The sequence below is a fragment of the Pangasianodon hypophthalmus genome, chromosome 27 (assembly GCF_027358585.1).
Source record: "Pangasianodon hypophthalmus isolate fPanHyp1 chromosome 27, fPanHyp1.pri, whole genome shotgun sequence".
NCBI classification, from domain to species: domain Eukaryota; kingdom Metazoa; phylum Chordata; class Actinopteri; order Siluriformes; family Pangasiidae; genus Pangasianodon; species Pangasianodon hypophthalmus.
The window spans coordinates 5,285,399-5,307,154 of record NC_069736.1 but is presented as its reverse complement, the minus strand read 5'-3'; the positions used below and the strand labels follow the sequence as shown (position 1 = coordinate 5,307,154).

Here is a 21,756-nt window from a genome sequence, read left to right as displayed (position 1 = left end):
GTCACGTCTATCTTATAAAAAAACCTTTATTGTCAGAGTGCAGTGGGATGAGTTTGAATGTGTGTATGTAGTCATATCTCTAGAGTTCTTACTGACAGTTCAACAACTGCCCTTGGACTTCCATTTTATTTTATTCTGAGAACACAGGTTTGATTATAACAGAAAAACATGCTGAGATTCTTGATTGTGGCAACTGCACATACAGATGTGGTAGATAAAGATTAGATAATGAAAATGTATATTATTCCTTTAATAGTTTCTAGTTGAACATTGAGGGGAAAAATAATAGAATTAGGGATGGTACAAGAATTTATTTCTGTGAAATGAAAACATGTTTATATTGGACTGCACCAGGGCAAGTGAAAATCCACCATGGCCATGTTTAAAGCAGGAGTGAGAAGGGACCCCTCCTTGCCCACTTGTGGACTTCAATACAAGGCTCAAATCAAAGTGGCTCTGTGGCCATTGAAGTGAAAGATGAACAATGTGGCCATTCTCCCAGCCCGGCTGAACAGGCCCATCTATCACCGAGCTCTGCAGATTAATTCAATTCATCAGCTCTTTGTCTCCTCAGGCCTCCTAATGCGACGTGATATTGCTCAAGGGAGCCTCATAATAAATGTTTGGATGCAGCCGGAGCCCGACACTCGTGCGGGCGAATTAAAACATTACTCTCTCTACTGCTCTCTCTCCCCACCGACCTGCCCGTCGCAGCAGCATTCCCATTATTCTAATGAGGCCACAAAGGCAGCCCTAAGGCAAGGCAGGGTGGAGGGGTAGGAGAGAACAGAGCATAGGAGAAGGAATGTTGGTGTTGAAAAATTTCAAAGGAGTTTGAATTTGACCTTATCAGATTGTATTTATCAGAAAACCAATATTGCATTTATTTATCTTGAATACAGGTACATGCTTCTTACAGCTGGAACAAAGTTTAAAGGTGCTTGAACTGGATTCTCTAATTACACTGCAAGGGCCAGTTTAAATATACATTAACCTGGTTGGGTTTATTTGTAACAATGTGTCTTTTGGATAACCTGAAACCAGTATCTGAGATTTAAATAAATGAAATAAAAGATGAAGTGCTAAAACACAGCTAATCATTGACCTGCATGTTCACATAATCATCCAGAGGAAAACTGGATTCATACTTGATAGGATTTTTCACTTCTAAATCTCCCCATTTCATTGTGCTTTGTCTTTCCCCTTGCACACCCTTCTGCTGAGAAATTCAGCCGTGATCGTCCCCAGAGAATGGAGGGCTGCCAGCTCATGTTTATGCTGGCTGCCTGAACTGTTCCTGCAGGTTCTTAGCCAGACAGAAGCATGATTGAGATCATGTACTAGTGGAGCCCCCTTCTGGATTCAATGCAGCACTGGCAGCCTATGGTATTCAGGAGCCTCACATTCCAGCTGCTGTAAACATGGGCTGCCCTGACATTACACTGGTGTGAATAATTGATGAGGCTTTTTATCTGGCTTGGTGGCTGAATCATAAGCAGTGGTGATAACCCTGCACCCTCCTTTCTGTTGGCAACACTTCACCACGAAACAAATCACCAAGGACTATTTTTGAACCTTTAAATCAAGAAGCTTAATATTTATTCAGAAGTTCACGACTTGGTCTGTATCCCAACCTTCCACCCCTCCAAAAACACAGGTAGTAGCTCGTTGCAATGGCTCCAGCCATTAAGATCAGCACCAGGCAAACAGCGAGCGCCACAACCCACATGGGAACTCCTCCCAGTCCTAAACAAACACAACAGGTCCGTAATTCACATGGCATGTTTTCTTTTCCAAGTGTTCACTTAACATACACAGACCTTGTTCAGCTGGCCAGAACGTGTACTCATCTGAAACACTAGGTCGAGAATCAACTACTGGCCCAAGAACCTGGTGTGGGTGTATCCCTTGAGGAAAAAGTCAGACAGGAAGCCATCACAACTGGGGAAGCAGATAACTGAACTAGAAACGTACAGCCCCATCACCAACACCTCTTATCCTTAAGACACAGCATACCATCACCCACACTGCTGATCCTAAAGATACCAGACCTAATCACCACTGATCCTAAAGACACATTACCCCATCACCAACACCGCTGCCGCATCACAACTGAATCTAAAGATACACAGCCCCATCACCAACACCACTGATCCTAAAGACACAATACCCCATCACCATAATTTGCATAGCATGTTTTCCTTTCCAAACGTTCACTTGACATACAGACCTTGTTCAGCTGGCCAGAATGTGTACTCATCTGATGCACTGGGTCGAGAATCAACCATTGTAAAAGGCCCAAGAACCTGGCATGTATATATCCCTTGAGGAAAAAAAAGTCAAAAAGGAAGCCATCACAACTGGTGAAGTAGATAACTGAACAAGAAACTTAGAGCCCCGTCACCAACACCACTGATCTTAAAGACACAAACCCCTCATCAACACCACTGATTCTAAAGTTACAATACCCGACTCAAAGTTGGTTCGATGCAAACAAGTAGAGTCACAGCAGCTACAGATATAACTTTGGGCTGGATCATCCAGGAGCTCCCACCTAGAACATTGAGGGGCATTTAGATTTGACTGGATCTACATTGTTTAAAAAATATTATGTTTGTTTAGCACACCAAAATGTTCTTTGATTCAGTCTTCTGTGGTCAACTAAGCACACAGCAGAACAAAAAAAGGTGAATGCTTAGAAGCAAAGTATCTAAAGAAGATTTGAGAAACTGCTTGTTCCTAAAAGGTTCTTCAGTTTGCTCATTTCTAAAGTAGAACATCTTTAGAAGGCTGAAACTATTGACCTTCCAAGGAACCCTCAGTGGTGCAAAACATATTTGATACAAGGTATAGGCTTGGAAAAAATGTTGAATCTAGAACACCGGAGAGTTCTCAAGCTTAAAGGTTGTTTTTTTTTTTTTGCACAACTCTACAGCAGTGGGTTTGCTAATCACTTGGTTCCAAATAAAATCTGATTAAAAAAGCTAAAAACTCAATTACTCAGTAAAGTAAGGGCATGTTATGAATTCTTTGCTATGGGAATAAACATAATCTTTAGCCAGTGCAGATTACCTGTTTTGGTATTGCAAATATTGGCAGGCTTTCTTATCGACACTAAAGCTCTGGAGATCCCATGTAGTCATGTCACAATGAAGGAAAACCTGAAAAATTGTCATTTTTGTATCATGTACTCATTAAAAAGCCAAAATCTTAAAAACCCACATTAGCCATTTTATATTTAGATACAGAATAGTCCTCACTTGTTCTCCCAAGGCAAATTTGAATGCTTGGAAATAAAGGCGGATTTCTGAGGGTTCCCGTCTGGGTAAGAATGTCGCATTTCCTTCTTTGCTTTCTGTGAGACACCTTTAAAATAAACCCAGTTAATATGTTTTATTCAGTCAGGTGTAAATTTTAAGATGTCATTAATCAGTAGCCACATTAATCTCCCACCAGAAACTGGACAAAATGTTTACCCAGCATCAGAAATAAGTGTATGCAGCTGGCTGGCCTGAGTGAGGTCTGGAGTGTTTGCTAGCATGCAGCGCTGCAGGTAAATCTGCACAGGCGCGAGGTCCTGCTGGTCCACTTTGGCCCGGATGGGAATTCCGGTGCCGAACGTGAACACAGTGGATGGAGCTGGCCCATTAAAGTCACCTGTAGAACAAAATCATGACATTCACCTCTACAGTTCACAACTCTTCTGAATCTGTGCTAATTTCTTCCACAGAGTGTGAGACCTATGCAAAGTTACTACAGATTTAAGAGATTTAAGATGAGGCAGTTTTATAAAATAGAAAAAGTAGCCCTGAACCATGGTTAACCTATTGAGTTCTGAGAATATAGATCAGCGTTTGGTTCAAATTTGTTAATAGGCTAAAATGCACGTCATTTATCTTCTCAACATGCATGGTAAGCTAGTCAGCTCAACAAGCTAATGCTAGTGATAAAATACTTTTTATTGTTATGGTAGCATTATATTTTGGTTATAAGTTTGGCTATGGTTCTATAAATCACTAAGAATATGACCACGCAAAACAATAAGAAAGAAATCCCACTTGTACTGTGACAAATGTAATTCGGTTTACTAGCAGCTAGCTTGTAGGGGCTGAGGCATTTCCAAATGGTACATGTCTAGAGATGTCTCCTGTCCATTTTATTAAATCACTTAGATGTGCATGATCAGGGATACTTTTTTAGACAAATTAGCATCCACAGCTTTTCATACAACTTCATTCCTATAAATTTCAGCAAATTCACATTCCCTTATCAGAATTCCAACAAATTTTGCATGAAGTACAACTAAGCAGTGAAGATTCTTCACTTACTGTTCATCAACTCCAGCGTGAAGACGAGGTCATTTTTCGTGTTCTCCATGTCAGTGCTATTGCTCAATCTGTTAAATAACATTCATCAGAACAGTAAGCCAACACATTCACCAGACATCATATGATCAAAACTTTTTTTTTTTTTTTAAAAAATGAACCACTTACACATCATAAACACACTCCACCGGCTCAGTAATGGGGGAAAGTCCAGCATCCAGGCTATAAGTCAGCACGTTGATGTATGTCACTTTGTCCTCACTCACCTGAAAGAAACCAGGCAATCTAATAATCATACAAGAAAGTCTTCACAGCTCATTACAGGGAAACACCACCCTGACAATACATGTTTATATTGAAATAGTGCTCATGTGCTTAGTGATTCTGGTGCTAATGTGTTAGTTGGTACATTATTCCTATGAGCAGTTAGTGGTTATCTGCAACACTGAGGTCACAGAGGGACACTGCTAGTACAGTTCTATATTAAACAATGGAGTTTAATATAATAATAATAAAAAATTCAAAAGATCCAAACATAAGTGATAATGATCAGGTTTCACGATAGTAGCATGAAACTCAGGCTTTGGTACCTGAACTGTTTGAGCCGAGTGTACAGATGAGGTGAGACAACTGGACAGATTAAAGGCCTAAATAAAGTGTTCACTGTCTTTAGGCAGAGAGGAAAAGCTAAATCCCACCATTATGGGCATTTTGGGTAATGTAGGAAACCATGAACCAAAGTGAAAATCTAAGTAAATAAATAAATAAAAATCAATCAATCAGCTCAACTTTATTACAGAGTCAATCTTGGATGCCATCAAGTGGCAAGTCGTTAAAGGGGGATTATTCGTTTAGCAATTGTGAGTGCCTATAATGGAAGTGACTAATCTTCACCTAGTTTTTAAGCCATTCTTTTGTGCATAAACATTCTTGGTTCATGATTGCCAAAATACACTGCACTATGGCTCAGATTTTCAGAAAGCCAGGTTATTGGACTGGACTGATGTTAGTACAGCAAGTCTAGCTGCTGTGATTTATTACTACTACTACTACTACTATATAATATAAATTTCAAATGACCTGGATGTCTGAAAAACTTCACACACAGAACAAGCATGTTACCAGTCTTCTAAAATCACAGTCATGAAGCCAGACGGAGAACAGCAGCGTATCATCTTCCATAGATATACTCGAGGGTGGGCAACTCCCCAGACGAGCTTTCGAAAGGTCCAGCTTTTGGGCCCAGTTTAACTCCGGCCTCCACTGAATAGTCACTGCATTAGCTGTACAGTCGATCACTAGATTTATAACCAAAAGAAGGCTTTTAAAGTCAAAATAAGTCAAATGCAGCTAAGAATAAATTATATATATAAATATATATAATGTGTGTGTGTGTATGTATGTATGTATAAGAACTACCAAACTATGGAAATGAACACAAATTGGAAATGAACACACTATGATTTAATATTGAAACCTAGTGACCTGCTTTGCAGTTGATGGACTGATTTTTGGACATTTTTCTAAGTTAACTTATAAAAAATGTCAGGTTTCCACACTTCCTTTGTAAGCAAAAGTGATTCCATATAATCATTTTACCTTTCTGCCCAAAGGTAGCAGCCACAAAAAGCAACACCAGAACACCCTGTGTTAAAATCATCTTCGTGCCAAGCAGTGATGTTGAAACAGTGGCACAGCTACTTAATTACTTTAATCATTCTTAGCACTTAAGGCAAGGGCTAAGGCGGGGCTATTTCAGTCATCCAATCACATTCTCAGGACTGACTGCCAATTATCTTCTCTGAATAATTAGGTGGAATCAGGTGTTACAAAGCTGAAAGTTAGAAAATAGAGAATGTCTGAAGCATCTTTGGGTGGAGAGTGAAAAAAAATCCTAAAACTTAAATTATTATGCCAAATATAAATGCTCTGAAATTAATCATGGGTAAAAGTACAGTGTCTTTTTTATATGTATATAAAATTAGTAAAATTGACAAATCACTGAAATAGGATTATTAAAAGTTTACTGAATTGCTATGTGAATTAAGCGTATTGAAATTCATGGAAAAATGTCCACCATTAAATCTGTAAATCTTAAGGATGCTACACAAAGTGAAATTTACAAACCATGAGAACAGGAGTGATGATCGGTTAGATGTAGTAGATCAGATCTGATGTAATGGCAGCAAATGAAAAGATTGTATATAAATAAATGTCAGTGACAAGGATCTATAGTCTGTTTAATATAATTGGAATGTGTTTTTGGAAAAAAATGTACATTTCAACATAAACCTTTTTTTTTTAAATAGTAAAACAGATAATTGTTTGGGCCACACTTTGGACTAACAACTATTAAACATCAGGTTCCATCAGGATTCAAGCAACAGTCTAGTTTCTTTATATTTCACTTTATTATGGACAGCATTTCTTTTGTTTTATTACATATTAAACATCCTTTTTTAAATGAAAGCATCACCCCAGAGTTCTTTTTAAAAAAATGTTTGCTAAAAAAATAAACCCTTCTAATTTTCAATGCCACATTTTATACTAATATATTTGATGCCCCATAACATGAAAACATAAAAAAATCCTTTAAAAAAACACATGTAAACAAATAAACACTCTTTCCCTTATGTTTCCACAGTAGTCATAGATGCATGTATATCCCAAATAAGATATGTGAATATTCAGGTAGATAGAAAGTAATAGTTCACCTATATAGAATAAAAAATATTCACTATTTCTGTTTTTGGCATCACAGCCACCTCTATGCTGGGACGAACTACGGTTTCACATCTTTTTCATGTCTTTGCTAGAATTTAAAATCAGCTAAAATGTACATATTTGCAACTTATGGCTTGGTGTCTTTTGCATAGTGTGCTCTCAAACCTTCACAACTTTCTCAATTATGTTCTCCAACAACCATCTGGACGTTTCGATATAATGCACCGAGGTACAACTAAGTCAAATATTATGCACTGATTATGTCAGGTATAGCAACTTAACATACATTTTACAGTAATGTTTTCGTTGGCTTTATCTAGGAATATATCAGACTAAAGATTAGCAAGGCAAATACAACTGTCTGAGGGAAAACTTTCAATATGACACTACAATTAAAAAAAAAAAAAGACATCAAGTGACACTAAGGAACCGGGATCCTGTGCAAGAGACTATAGTTGTTCATATTGTGACATACGCACATCAAATGTTGAAGCCAGCTACAGCCAGTAATACAGCTACACTCTTAATGAACCTTTTTTTCTTACACCATAACAAATTTTTTTTTAGCATTATCACACAACAACATTAATGTTGTGTTTCTTACAGTATACGAAACTCATAGGAGTGTAACGATACGCAAAATTCAAATTCGATATGATGTTATGGTGGTGTCTCGAAACATTTTCGATACAGCAGAAATAAGCATCACCTGAATAATAATAATAATAATAATAATAATAATAATAATAATAATAAGTCTTGTATGTTTGTTCAAGTGTTTGTTCAGACTCTTAGCATTATACTGTATATATGCTGTATTTTATGAAAAATATGAAAAATGATCTACATTATTATGCAGTCTAACAAATCATCGTATCATATCGGATCGGATCGAGAGCCTCATATCACACTACAGGTACGCTGTATCGTTACACCCCTAGAAACTTGATGAGGTTGTGCGTCTTGGTGAAACAATATGATGGAAATGAAAAATCAGTCTTTGCTGCTGCTGTAATCTGATGAGGCTTTACTTGGACGTGTGTACATCGGCTCCATGTCAGCTTCCTGGTCTTCATTCGTGCTTTTCCCCTCCACCGTAAACCTTCCTCAAGCTGGAATCCAGGAGGAAGTCTACAGACCTTTACACAGAAACACACACACACACAATTCATTTCAGAAATGCATTAAGAGCACAAAAATTACTAGACTCTTATAGCGTTATTCTGTTGCTGATATGCTTTTGTTAGTTTTTCCAAAGCAGAACATTAATGAAATTATGAGATTGTTTCAAAATTAGCATTTATGGTCAATTTGTCTGATAAAGATTAAATTTACAGTTGATTCTAGAATTATTGGCACCCTCCAAAAAAAAAAAAAAAAAAAACAGACAAAAACCCGACTGAATAAGATAAATATTAAACACAACTGACATTTTCAACTTGAGAAAATACTTTCACTGCAACACAAGATTATTATTATTTATTTTTTTTTGTAAATATAAAAAAAGACAGCAAACAAACTGTTTCCATTAAGTCTAATGTTGCCTTTGGCAAAATATGAAGAAGCACACATACAAAATCAGTTAATCCAATACCGTGATAATCCACTACTATGAACTTTCAGTACAAAGAGTTTCAAAAGCTTTGATAAGTCAAAAGCTTTGTCAAGAATTGGACCTATGAACATACTTACATAACTAAACAGAATTTTAGTTTAAAAGAATTAAAGAATTTTTAGTTCAAGCTCAAAATAACATTCATTAGATGGATCATCCATTTTATAGCTCAACTTCTGCTTATTTTAGTGAAGGGTGCCAATAATTCTGCAAAGGTTAAAAAAAAGAATTGTTAGAAGATAAATAACTGTATAAATGAATAAGAAACAAAACATAATTAGTCTAGTGTTTCATTTCAAAATTATTTTTTTCCCTCTTCCTTTTTTTAACATTAGTACTTCTATTAATCTTAATTTATATGATTGGGTGTATTGTATAATAAGGTGAATGTTTCCATTCAAAGCACACACACACACACACACACACACACCTGTCGATGGGTTTGATAATGAAAGGGATAGTAGAAAGGCCGATGGCGGTGGTGGTCCACTTGCGCACGGGTAAAGGCCACCGCGTGGTTTTGCCCAGCAGATAGAGAGAAGCAGCACACACACGGTTGATGGTGAAGCCGGGAATGGCCACGGACGCCAACGCCTGCCACACAAACGTGTCCACGACAGCCACAGCCACACGCGTAGTCTTCCCCGGGTGATCACCATGAGCCTTAACACACAGCAGACACATTAAACTTAATTTCAACACAATTTCTTCTTACAATTTTAGATGTATTATACAACTAGAAGATGTACAACAATTTATGCCATATTGTAATGTTTATGTTTATGATATTTTTACACAAACGTGTGCTATATCTATCTATCTATCTATATAAAATGTACTCAGCTGTCACTTTAATAGGAACACTTGTACGTTTATACATTTATCTTTTCCCAATCTTCAATCGTCCAGCTGAACCTGCTCTCCCTGTAGCCTCAGATTCCTGTTCTTGGCTGACAGGAGTGGAACCTGATGTGTTGTTTTGCTCTTGTAGCCTATCTGCCTCAAGGTTCAGTGTGTTGCGCTTTAGGAGATGCTTTTCTGCTCACCACGGTTGTAAAGAGTGGTTATTTGCATTACCATAACCTTCCCGTCTGCACTGATCAGTCTGGCCATTCTACTCTGACCTCTCTCTGTCGTGTGTGAAAATCTCAGGAGATCAGCAGCTTCTAAAATACACAAACCAGGCTTCCTGGCAGAAACAACCATGCCACTGTCACACTTCCCCCATTCTGACGTTTGATGTGAACATTAACTGACGCTTGTGACCTGCATCTGCATGATTTTTTGTATTATGTGACAGCAGTGTAATAAAGTGGCCAGTGAGTGTATGCCCCATGTGTACAGCAAGTAAATCTGAGTCCATTACTAAGTAGGCATGAGCCGACTGATATTGGTATCAGGAATCGCTGACAGATCTTGTTTGTAGTAATACAGTTAATGGTACTGTGCTCACCATTCCAGCTCTGTAATTACCGTAGATCATTTCATGGATATCCAAACACTTACCACAGCTGCCTTCTTGCCTTTATCCACTGCGTCAGCTGACACGTATGCTGTAGCGACGGCGTAACTCGCCCACACCATGCTGACGGGCACGAGGGCACGAAATGCCTCGCCCACCTCGTTGGCATATCCTGTGGGAGCACAGAAGTGAGACACAACAGCAGTTAAACCTCAAAACAAAGACGAAACGCTCGGGTTACTATCTGTGTGAAGTTTCATATGTCCTCCCTGTGCCTGTGTGGGTTTCCTCCGGGTTCTCCAGTTTCCTCCCACCTCCCAAAAACATGCCTATAGGTGGACTGGCTATGCTAAATTGCCTCTAAGCTGTATTCCTGCCTCACACACAGTGTTCCCGGGATAGGTTCTGGATCCATCATGACCCTGACCAGGATAAAGCAGTTACTGAAGATAAATGAATGAATAAAAAAGAAAAATTAGCAAAACGATTAAGGACAAAGAAGGTAGACGTCATAATTATTTTTTAAATCTATTCCTTATTATATGCATTTGCAACATTTAGTGTTTTGATTTTGATTCTTAATATTGTTCAGTGCCAGTCTTGTGATTTCTGTTGTGCTATCGATGCCAAAGTTCTGAGACTTTGCTCAGCTACTGGCGCAGATTGGATCCTAACACTAATAAGTTCCTTTGGATAAAAGAATCTATCAAATAAATAGTGTAAATATGCACAGACATACTTCTCATATAACAGTGCTCGTTATCTCATTTCCGCAAATATTGATGCTATTGATTTCAACCTTCATATAGCCATCCTGCAGCGATTCAGACTTCAGTCACGTGTCTGAAATCGCGACCCTGACTGACTATATAGAGCACTAATGCAGACACCACACTAAACGGAAGTGACCTTCCGGGTCTGGACAAGGCCACAGTGCCAGCACGCTTTTTTGCCTATCCAAATATATATGAGACCTCGCTTTGACTACCCCACTTTCACATAACAGTACAAAATGTACAGGTCTAAAAGGCTCGATTTTCAGTACAGGAGAGTAGAACTCTGTGTTGGTGGTGGTGGGGTGGTGTGTGTGTTTGTGTGTATGAGTGAGTTATGGTGCATGATGTAGACTAGGGTACCTAATTTAGTAACACAGCAGATTTCAAAGTCACCCTGACTAAATGTCAGTGTTCATGAAAGCAGTACTCACTGCACAATACCTTAGGCTACTCTATTAAAATAAAAATTAAAATAAAAATCCACCCTGAAGCATTAACATGTGACCTAGATTTGTTTTGTAATGAAATTCTGTCTTGACTTTCAACTTGGTCTGCTACATTACCCACAATACTGTTCAACTTCATCCCTATCTAAAGAGAGTGATGCAGCGGCGCTTTAGTACTTTACCCTGTCAAGCTCTCTCTCCTCCTCATCTGTACACTCTGTTTAAACAGATCAGGTTCCAAAGTGTCAACTTTCATGCTAATAACACCAGCAACACTATCGTGAACGTCACCTCACAGATCGTTAAGTATCCGAGCCGAGCCTCTGCCGTAACTCAGTGTGACTGCGTCATATATTTTTCTTGAACTTTGAGTCCAATGTTTATATCAATGTCTCCACTACTTCTACACTGGATTTCTCATTAATATGACATTAAAATTTCATTGGAAAACTGCAAGTCAGAAAAGAAGCTCTGGCTCGATTTCGTTGTTAGGAACTATCTGCAAAAACTTACTGTTCTCTCTTATGTTTTTATGAGATTGTTGAATATTTTCTCCTATTGACCTCCATTGTAACAGCGCTGACACTGTCTTCCTACGACGTCGCCACAACACAACCGCAAGCTTCTTACAGGAATAACGTAAAATACACCACCAGCACACAGATTCGCACCGCAATCACTAAACACATCACAAATAGTCTGATATAATCATATGTACGGTGGAGCTGTACTTTAATTAACACCAATAAGGCTAAGGTGTGGGACTCAGGGAGGGACTTTCCAACTGCTTTCAGAGTTTTTATAGTTATTTAGTTTATATATATATACACACACACATACACATATATACATATATATGTATATATATATATATATATATATATATATATATATATATATATATATATATATATATCATATGGACATACTGTATGTATGTATGTATGTATGATGTTAAGTATGAAAGAACACTGTGTGGGTCATAAGATGGTCAATGGAAATTTACATTTACAGTGGAACGTTTCCCCTGGGTGCTAAAAGTTTTGGCACCCCTGATTCAAACACCCTGTTACACTAGACTGACCTTGACATTAAACACGTTTTCTATAATTAGTGTAACTTTTCATTGAGTGTGACTGCACGGAAACTTTGCTTTATTGTCACTCCTTGATTAGCCTTTATACTCAGTATCAACCCTAACCGAGACAACTTACAAGCTATAGGTCATATATCATTGGCTTCCTACAGCTGTTAGCCATATACAGCTAGCATACATTCAAAACATACCTTCACCCAGTCTCCCTTAACAACCTATACATGACATTTAACCTAGGAAATGCTAACTGAACTCACCCAAGAACCGAACCCATGTGTCCCTATAAATGTCGACCTTTTTACTCTCAGTCTCGGCTATGGGATCCATTGCTTCCGCTTTAGTACAATTCCATATAAAATACTGGTGTACAAGGAACACACTTGTGAGTAAAGGCACACTGTACTGCAGCAGCGTCGCCCAATGAGCCACGTTGTAAAATAAGGGACTATCTACAAATTACACACCGGAATGTATGGCGTCTTCACCTACTATAGAGATGAGAGCTTGTAGAGTTGCACTCTAGATAGATATTAGACACCTTAGTAATTATTAGACACGTTAATAATCACCTTTAATAAAATAACGCCTGCATTTCAAGCAGGGATGTAAACTTTTAAGCTTGCTAATTTAAAAAAAAGAAAAGAAAAGAAAAGCTTATATAGACTAAAAAACATGATAGTTCTGTAAGCAACTATTCATGTGTAGTATTTCAAACTGTCTTTAAAATAATAATCGTCATTCGAAGACCATGTTTAAACAATAAAAAAACATTTTTTTTAAATCCCAACAGAGCCTTTTGACTCGACTATTTTGAGACAGTCCCTCACTCTTGGTTACGTAATACAACCCGGAAGATACGATTTGGTTCACTGAACTTGATCAAAGAGAAAACTGGTCACTATGATGTACTGAAATTAATTATAACAGTGTGTTACGTAATTATAGGCCATACACATTTTGTGGTGTGGAAAAAAATAGCTGGATATATATTTGTATCTCTAGCTCGTTATTTAATGTAATGTGAAACAATTAAACTGTAATAATTATGAGAAATGTAGGTGTGTAGGAAGGGGAAGGAGATTAAAAGACAACCGTCAAGTCTGACACTTTTTTTCCAGTAGTGTGCTTAATAATAATAATAATAATAATAATAATAATAATAATAACAACAACAACAACATCACCACCACCACCACCAACAACAACAACAACAATAATAATAATAATAATAGTTGTTGTTGTCGTTGTTGTTGTTCTTGCATATTATGGGTGCAGATTGGTTTCGAAATGTCATCTGAAATGTCGGAAATTTAAATAAACAATTTAAATAAATTATACCAAATATTGTACAAAATCCAGGGAACATCGAGCTGCGCAGACCTGCATTAAGTTGAACACACCTATTGTTTGTACAATCGCGATGCGTTTCATATTTACATATATAAAAAAAATAAGCAGATAAAAAATAAATTAAACAAATAGATACAATAACAAATAGTACTCAAATATAATTTAGAATTGATTTTCATATTATAATACTACGATATTATAACATTAATTTCATGCCAATGTATTTGCAATCTGTGTAAAAACAAATATTTAATATTTAATAATAATAACTAATTAACATGTGTGTGATGGTGTGTTTTTCTCTCTTTTTTGTACGACTGCATACGCGGTTTTCTTTAAATAAATGATTTACCAGTTAACTCATTTTTGAGTTCAGCGGCCAGTAGAATGGCTGGACATTTGGGAGTGTGGGATTTGATTGATTAGCCAGCGCGCCAATAGGAATGCGCCATGTAATGAGCTCAGCCAATGGGAAGCGCTCAGAGGATTGTACTAGAAATACGATGGCCGCCGCCTTACGTTATCTCTGAAAACACACAGAGGAGAGAGTGAATGTGTGCGAAAATGGCTCCAGTTACACTGACACTCTGTGTGATATTCACTGCGTCTTTAAAATCTTGCTTGTCTGATGATGGCCATGAAATGGAGGAGTTTTTAAAGAGAGAATATTCGTTGTCGAAGCCATACCAAGGTAGGAGCCGGTGTCCTGTCCATGCACGCGCTCCTCAATCATGGCACTTGCTTCATACAAATATTATACTTATGCATGCTACAGATGGCACCATCATAAGATGTGTGTTCAGTTCTTCATGTGCAAGGTGGCTGATTTAGTGTTTTAGTGTTAAATCAAATGGATGTAGGACAGAAAGGAATGCAAATGACTTAATAACCCCTAATAGAGCATCTCTTTATCTAGCTCTGCACTGATAAGAATAGGCTCGTGCACCCTTTTTCCAAACTAGCATGCATCCATGCTGCGATGGGATCATAGCAATTTAGGTTTATAAGATTTATAACAACATCCAAAGGGTTTAATTGACCGGCTGATGAATCTGAATCTGATTGTGACTGAATCAGGAATCGGCTCTTCCGGCTCTTCGCACTGGGAGCTGATGGGTGATGCCATGGTAACCACTGATCAGGTGCGCCTTACTCCGGATCTGCAGAGCAAGCAGGGGGCAGTGTGGAGCCGCATAGTGAGTATCTCATCTCTCATCCATTAAAGCTAAAATCCACCCTGAACCACTTGCATAGTAATAGTTATAATGCATAAGTGATCATCAGTTGTGCAAAAGATTTATTTTATAGCAGCACCGGCGGGGATTCATCTCTCCGTAAAGCGACTGGTGCAGCAGCGCTTTAACCCTTAACCCCACATTACCTCTAGCAAGTGACTCGTGTCACTTGTGTCACTTGTAGTTTGTCTCTTGTGGGTGTGTGGAAACTGCCACTGTTGTCGCTTTGGGTGTGCACTCTCCAGCTTTTTTTTTTTAAACTCTGATGAGAAATGAACAGTAGTAGCAAAAATGCACACCCTACTATATGAGTTATCAATCCATCCATTTTCTGTACCACGTATCCTACAGAGGGATGGAGCCTATCCCAGGGGACTTGGGGCACAGGGCAGGGGGACACCCTGGACAGGGTGCTAGCTCATTGCAGGGCATAATTGCACACCCTTTGGACCCTATGGACAATTTGGAATGCCAGTCAGCCTACAAAGCATGTCTTTGGACTGAGGAGGAAACTGGAGAACCCAGAGCATGGGGAGAACCTGCAAGTGCCATGCTAACCACTAAGCCACCCTCTATATGATTTATACACATCCTTTTTGTTTAAAATGTATTTAAGACTTCATACTAGCTTCGTTGACAGATTAGCTCTACTAGCTACATAAACAATCTCTGCTAATTCCTTCCAAGCTTCATACTGTGTCTATACACATTTAATGAGAGGTCATATACGACACGATAAGATTATCGATTATAAGTTTTTTCTTCCATTTTTGCACGCCTCACAGTAAGCGAGAACTACTTGCAGGTACAGTTGCGAGTGGGGAACTGAAGAAAAGTCGGACCACACACAATAGGATTTGTCTGAGGAATTGTTTGAGAGTTGTTTGGATTTGTCGCTTAACCGTATCATATCTAATTGCCATAAAATTGAGAAAATGACACATAGAAAAATGAATGTTTGTCTTTTGCTTTGTCGCCTCCACATCTGTCTAGTCTGCTTAAAGTGATCAGGTTCCAAAGCTTCAACTTTCCTGCTAATACCATCAACCTCATCGCGCTCGTCTGACTTCTCACAGGAATAATGAAAATACAACACCAACCAACAAATTAGCACCAGAATCGCTAAACATATCACTCATATTTAATGTGTCTCAGGGTGGAGTTAATATTATTAACATTCTGTGTCTCTAATGATAGTAATAGTCCAGTGTCTCCCTTACTGGTGCTCTGTACACTATACAGTAGAGTCTATAGTAAATAGTAAACAAGTGAGTGCGGGTACAATTTCAGGACAGTTCTTTTCCATAAAGGGAACCTAAAAATACCTTGTGCTGTGATGTATTATTTTTTCCACACAAAAATCCCACCTCCTGCACTACTGTCTTCTGATAATTCTTCCTCTCATGTGCTATACTACTAATGAAAGATGCAAAACTGTTCTACAGAATACTACAGAAAACACTTTCCCTTTAATGATGCTGAAAATGTATTGTGTGTGTGTGTGTGTGTAGCCGTGTCACTTGAAAGACTGGGAACTGCAGGTACACTTTAAGATCCATGGTCAGGGGAAGAAGAACTTGAATGGAGACGGTCTGGCCGTGTGGTACACAAAAGAGCGCATGCAGAAAGGTAAAGCACCAATGCCTGTGATGATACACAGAATTCAGTATAAATTGGAGTGTCAGAATTATTTCAGCATTTCCCCACTGATGTCATTACAGGTCCAGTGTTTGGAAATAGAGATTTCTTCACAGGGTTAGGAGTGTTCGTAGATACTTACCCTAACGAGGAAAAACATATAGAGGTAATATTTCCTGTCATACCACAGCGCTGTCGAATGCTTGATTCTGATCATCAATAGCATGCAGAACAATATCGTTCCCATGATGCAATATTGGAACAGAGTAAATCAGAGTTATAGTGCTCATCCTTATGTTTAATGGGTGATACTCTGCGTCTGTTTTGCATTTCTTTTGCATTTAGGCTCAGAAGAAAAGGTACACCCCTCGCACACAGGTACATCTCTGATATAAATCCATATTTGGTTTAAGTTGCATTGCTTTGTTTCACTGTTAATCCACGCACAATCACATTAAAGCTAATATTCTTATTTCTGTCACAATTAGCTTGTCTATTATGGAGTATATACAGTACATTGCTTTATTATAGTGATAAATTCCTTATTTTTCCTAATTGTATTATCATAATATTACTGCTGAAAGAATACTAATACTACCACATTGCTGTTGAATTCGCGAATCTGATTGTTCAGAAGGTGTTGATTAATATTCTGTAACAGCAGCTCTGACAGTAGTTCCAACTGTAATACCAATCTCAGGTTTACAGTATACTGTATTAACGTGCTCGTTCTATGTTATCGTTTCTATAGTAACAACTCTTTAACAGGGACCCTGTAGAATGGTGACGTTTTCCGTAAAGAGAGATTTGTGTCATGTTTTTGAAGGAGTCTCCAGTGTCAGCGCTTTGTAACAGTCAGAAGTAAATCTGTAAATTTAAGTTTTCTGACAAGGCTCTTGGGTATAAACTCATAGGGAGTTAATTTCTACAGAAATGTTTAATTTAACCCCTTCGAATAGTCATCGCAGATCTATACTTCACGTCTAAGAAAGCTAATGCATAAGGAATCGTACGTTGACACACAACTCTTACTGTTGTTCATTACAGAGGATCTTCCCGTACATATTAGCGATGGTGGGGAACGGCACGATCAGCTACGATCACGAGCGTGATGGCCGACCCACGGAGCTGGGCGGTTGCAACGCCATGGTGCGCAACCTCAAACACGACACCTTCATCTTCATCAGATACGTCCGGCGCAGACTCACGGTGAGAAGTGCAGGAGAAGCTCCCAGAGAACATGATAGAGTATTGATAGTCTCTGTTGACATTGCAGTATTTTAAGATTGTGGATTATTATATAACTTCTGTAACTGCTACTGTTTCTGTACAGATCATGATTGATATCGATGGTCAGCATGAATGGAGGGACTGCCTGGACATCCCGGGTGTGCGGCTACCTCAGGGCTACTACTTCGGCGCCTCGGCCATCACCGGAGACCTCTCGGGTAAAATATTCTTTCATGATCTCAAATAGGCACTGTAGCAACTCATAACTGTAAGAATACAAACATTATGTTATATAAACACTGGTTATAATAATGTGAACTGCAATGCATTGTATTGCTTTTTATTAGTAACATGCAGAAAATGTGCCACACAGAAAAGCAAAACCTTCATTAACCATCACGTTGTTGTTATGTCATGCTATCTCTTAAGCTGATAAGTTAAGAGATTACTTTGTAAGAATTAAACGCTGAATTTGTGTCAAAAATGAATATGATCCACTTTTAAAAGCAATCCATTCCACTGTGTTGCAATTCCATTTAAAATATAAAAGCAATCACAGCAGTGAAAGAATATGAAACGCACACATCCCAAACGTTATTGCTTTTTATTAGTGACATGCAGAAAACATGCCTCACTGAAAAGCAAAACATTCTTTGCATTGCTCTGATATCGCTTCATCGCTTCAGTGAAAATCAGTCGGCCTGTGGACTACTTTTTTTAAGACTTAAACACTGGCTATGTGGCAGAAGTGAAGGTAATTCCTCATTGCACTGCATTTCAGGTTTCATCACTATGTGGAAGACATGTCACAAATGAAAAGCAATACCATTTGTGTATTGTATTGTGATTGCTTTTCGCACTGGCACGAAATCTTCTCCATAATAAACCGCTTATAATGTAATTAAATTCTTATCCAGTACATATACATGTATAATGTAATGCATTTTTGCACATAATTTAGTAGGATATTACACATGTAATAAACTGCATATAACATAATACATTACTACATTATGCTCAAAAATGTTACTGCATAAGTGGTTGAGAATTTCCTTACAATATCAGCAGTTTATTGCATTGTGGATGTGTTACATTCGTGTTATAACATTCTGGTTAGTTATTAGATTATGAGTAAGGTTTATGAATGATGATGTCTTGCTACAAATACATTGTGACGTATGATGTTTGGTTTTAACGCAGTAATAATAAAAAATTTTGTAACGCAACATCACAGCATTTAATATGCAATCTTTTTTTTTTTTTTTTTTCTTTTTTCTTAGACAACCATGACCTCATCTCTCTGAAGCTGTACCAGCTGACAGTACTCCGGAGTAAACTAGAGGAAGACGATGAGGAAGAGGTCACAGTTCCAAGTGTGGATAATATGGAGCTAATCAGGAGTAAGGCAGAATTGTATTTATCCCAAGCAACACCTTCACAGTAACTGAGCAGATGATGTTAATGATACTTTTCAGAAGTAGCTTATAAGACAACTGGATACAAACAAATTTATTCGTAAATTGTTTGCAGGAGCGTTTTCATAAGAAGTGAGGTCTTCATGAAAACCCAGTTTGGCAAAACGTTCTTATCCTAGAAAAGAGTTTATGTAAATGTGAACTTGGATTCCAAATCAAATAAATGGTGTGCAGTTTTTATATACGCATGATGTTGTCAAGTTTAAGTAGCTTATTTATATCAATTACGCACGTAATAAAAAATTTTGTGAAACTCAGACTGTTTATATTAATGAACGAAAGCGATCCAGAAGAAATCCATAAATGAAGACAAATAAGACTAGCTATTCAATTAGGACAGAATAAATGGCGCCCTTAAGACGAAGGAGGCATTAGTGTGTGTCTATGGCAGCTGAGTCGGTGCAGTGGCTGAGCTGTATTACTGGAAGATTTAGTGCATGGCGCAATTTTAGTCATTTTACCTTTTTATGGAATTTTGCGGGCGTCACAAAATGTAAATCAGCTATGCCGTGAATGCACCTGGTAATTTATGGATTATCAGAATTGGAAGATCAGTGTTACCCAAACGTTTCAAAAAGAAAAGAATGAAAAGATTTGCACACAACTCTACTTTAAAAAAAAAGATAAATGAGGACAAGTGAGCGCTTTAAAACTATAAAGGAAAACAGGGCCCTACATTTATTTTTTCAGCTTTTCTGGTTCATAAAATTGCAAGCAAAACTTCTCTTTCTTTCATTGCAGACTACCAGGAAGGGGAGGGAATGAGCAGCATTGCTATCTTCTTCACCGTGCTCTTCTCCATGCTGGGCCTCTTCCTTCTCATCGTTGTGGGCCTTGTGGTTTACAGCCACTGGAACGAGAGCCGACGCAAACGCCTCTACTGAGCTCTCAGCAGGTTGAGACTGCATGTAGAGCTTATGGATTGGGCTCAGTGGGTTCATGAGCTCCAAAACACCCCCCATGTCAGTGCACACTGAACAAATGGGTTTGATTTTATGCAGGAAGGAAGGAAGGATGAAAGACTCAACCATGAGATCTAAGGAGTTTTAAACACTAAGAGCAAAGCAATGTGGGAAATGGGATTCAACCCCAAACCAGCAGGGCCTTAAAAGTTTGAAAGTATTTCTCGTATAAGATAAATGCATTTTAAGTGTAAATAGAAAACTGCCTTTGACTGTCTTTTTCCACTACAGCTCCAATATTTATAATTTAATTTAAATTAATTTTGTTTTGCATTGTATGCCAGGTTGTTAGGCAAACCAATATCCACAAAGGATTAATTAAATCCATATGTTGTGATCACCATGCTGGATTTTTAGAAAACTTGTAAACAAATATCATGCAATTTGACCACTAGGGGGTGCTATGCCACTTAAAAAACATTTCTGGTTCTCAGAAATGGCTGTTTGATTGGAATTTTATACAAGTGTGTTTTTAAGAAACTTCATCAGTGGCAGATTTCAGTAGATATTTGACAAATATTTATCCAATTCATTGTCCCATATTCACAAATATTGACAGGCCGATATGCCTACAAGCTGCAGCATTAAAGTTTATCAACTATGGTACCAACAAAAATGTTTGTTGGCAAAGGTTTTTAAAATTGCATTAACTATAAAATGACATGAAAAAATTGCATTGTGACAGATGATTTTAATTAAAATTGTTGACAAAAATATGTATCCTCTGTGAAGTCGCACCCTTTAATGGTTATAAAAACAAAACAAAAAAAATCAGAAAAAAATGGAGCAGAAATAAACTCAGAAATGTTTCGTTCAAGCGTACAAGTATAGCGCAGGTGCCACCGAGTGATTGATGGGGTTTTAAAATGTACTGTTTCAATTCTTACAAACCTGTGATATTATGGCAAACAAATAGAAACCTTTTTCCTTTTCTGATTACACTGACTTTACAGTGGCAGTGTTTCGCATGTAGTTAGTCTCACGTGTGTTCACGTGTGTTCCTGTGTTGAATGTTGGGTTTGTGAACTCTGCACTGACTGTATGAAAACCTCAGCTACTGAAGGAAACCTTCATTTATTGTGTAACAGTATTTTATTAATAAAAAAAAGTTTTGTTTGAAATTTTTTTGTTACAGTTTTATCAGAAGTGCTGCCTAAATAATTTTACTGACTAAATCTCCATTTCCATAAGAGAGCAAACTGGAGTAAAATGAATCAATATGACCTGAATAAAAACTTTACTAAAAGGCCACTATGTCAAAAGACTAAAAATGGAACTAGTTCTCTCTAGTTTCACCAACAGGCCACATTTAAACTTACAGTTGTGCTCAAAAACTTTATTACACTTTATTCATGGTTCAGTGACTAGAGGTGTGTGTGGTACTGTTTGTGCCTTCCCACGATATATTTTCTAATGAACTTG

At 37.8% G+C, this 21,756-nt stretch overlaps 3 protein-coding genes across 4 annotated transcripts; 1 reads left to right on the top strand and 2 right to left on the bottom strand.

The window, feature by feature from the left end:
- Nucleotides 1-1,566: 1,566 nt before the first annotated feature.
- LOC113531442 (zona pellucida sperm-binding protein 3) lies at nucleotides 1,567-6,064 on the bottom strand. 2 transcript variants are annotated; one of them, XM_026922205.3, is made up of 11 exons: nucleotides 5,925-6,064; nucleotides 5,448-5,623; nucleotides 4,494-4,591; nucleotides 4,329-4,396; nucleotides 3,477-3,657; nucleotides 3,261-3,366; nucleotides 3,073-3,161; nucleotides 2,469-2,554; nucleotides 2,231-2,323; nucleotides 1,821-1,907; nucleotides 1,567-1,746 (listed from the first exon to the last, which is right to left on the bottom strand). In XM_026922205.3, the coding sequence occupies exons 1-11, from the start codon at nucleotides 5,983-5,985 to the stop codon at nucleotides 1,592-1,594; spliced, it is 1,200 nt and encodes a 399-aa protein (XP_026778006.3). In that variant the 5' UTR covers nucleotides 5,986-6,064; the 3' UTR covers nucleotides 1,567-1,591. The 2 variants fall into 2 exon arrangements, with proteins under 2 accessions (XP_026778006.3, XP_034156404.2); XM_034300513.2 differs by lacking the exon at nucleotides 1,821-1,907.
- Nucleotides 6,065-6,717: 653 nt separating this feature from the next.
- mtfp1 (mitochondrial fission process 1) lies at nucleotides 6,718-12,874 on the bottom strand. Its single transcript, XM_026921541.3, has 4 exons — nucleotides 12,702-12,874; nucleotides 10,171-10,298; nucleotides 9,095-9,327; nucleotides 6,718-8,188 (listed from the first exon to the last, which is right to left on the bottom strand). Exons 1-4 carry the CDS (start codon nucleotides 12,769-12,771, stop codon nucleotides 8,122-8,124), a joined length of 498 nt encoding a protein of 165 aa, XP_026777342.1. The 5' UTR covers nucleotides 12,772-12,874; the 3' UTR covers nucleotides 6,718-8,121.
- Nucleotides 12,875-14,262: 1,388 nt separating this feature from the next.
- On the top strand, nucleotides 14,263-21,455 carry lman2la (lectin, mannose-binding 2-like a). Its single transcript, XM_026921576.3, has 9 exons — nucleotides 14,263-14,485; nucleotides 14,872-14,990; nucleotides 16,541-16,658; nucleotides 16,751-16,833; nucleotides 17,013-17,045; nucleotides 17,715-17,876; nucleotides 18,001-18,115; nucleotides 19,178-19,297; nucleotides 20,114-21,455. The coding sequence occupies exons 1-9, from the start codon at nucleotides 14,347-14,349 to the stop codon at nucleotides 20,254-20,256; spliced, it is 1,032 nt and encodes a 343-aa protein (XP_026777377.3). The 5' UTR covers nucleotides 14,263-14,346; the 3' UTR covers nucleotides 20,257-21,455.
- The last annotated feature ends 301 nt before the right edge of the window (nucleotides 21,456-21,756 follow it).

Excerpts from the sequence above, each read along its gene's own strand:
- LOC113531442 (XM_026922205.3), bottom strand. The coding sequence starts at position 5,985 with ATGATTTTAACACAGGGTGTTCTGGTGTTGCTTTTTGTGGCTGCTACC. Across the intron at positions 4,592-5,447 it reads ACTGTGATTTTAGAAGACTG|GTGAGTGAGGACAAAGTGAC; the intron begins GTAACATGCTTG and ends GGTTTCTTTCAG. Across the intron at positions 3,162-3,260 it reads AATTTGCCTTGGGAGAACAA|GTTTTCCTTCATTGTGACAT; the intron begins GTGAGGACTATT and ends ACAATTTTTCAG.
- mtfp1 (XM_026921541.3), bottom strand. The coding sequence starts at position 12,771 with ATGGATCCCATAGCCGAGACTGAGAGTAAAAAGGTCGACATTTATAGG. Across the intron at positions 10,299-12,701 it reads CACATGGGTTCGGTTCTTGG|GATATGCCAACGAGGTGGGC; the intron begins GTGAGTTCAGTT and ends GTGCTCCCACAG. Across the intron at positions 8,189-9,094 it reads ATTATCAAACCCATCGACAG|GTCTGTAGACTTCCTCCTGG; the intron begins GTGTGTGTGTGT and ends TTCTGTGTAAAG.
- lman2la (XM_026921576.3), top strand. The coding sequence starts at position 14,347 with ATGTGTGCGAAAATGGCTCCAGTTACACTGACACTCTGTGTGATATTC. Across the intron at positions 14,991-16,540 it reads GGGCAGTGTGGAGCCGCATA|CCGTGTCACTTGAAAGACTG; the intron begins GTGAGTATCTCA and ends GTGTGTGTGTAG. Across the intron at positions 16,834-17,012 it reads ACGAGGAAAAACATATAGAG|GCTCAGAAGAAAAGGTACAC; the intron begins GTAATATTTCCT and ends TTTTGCATTTAG.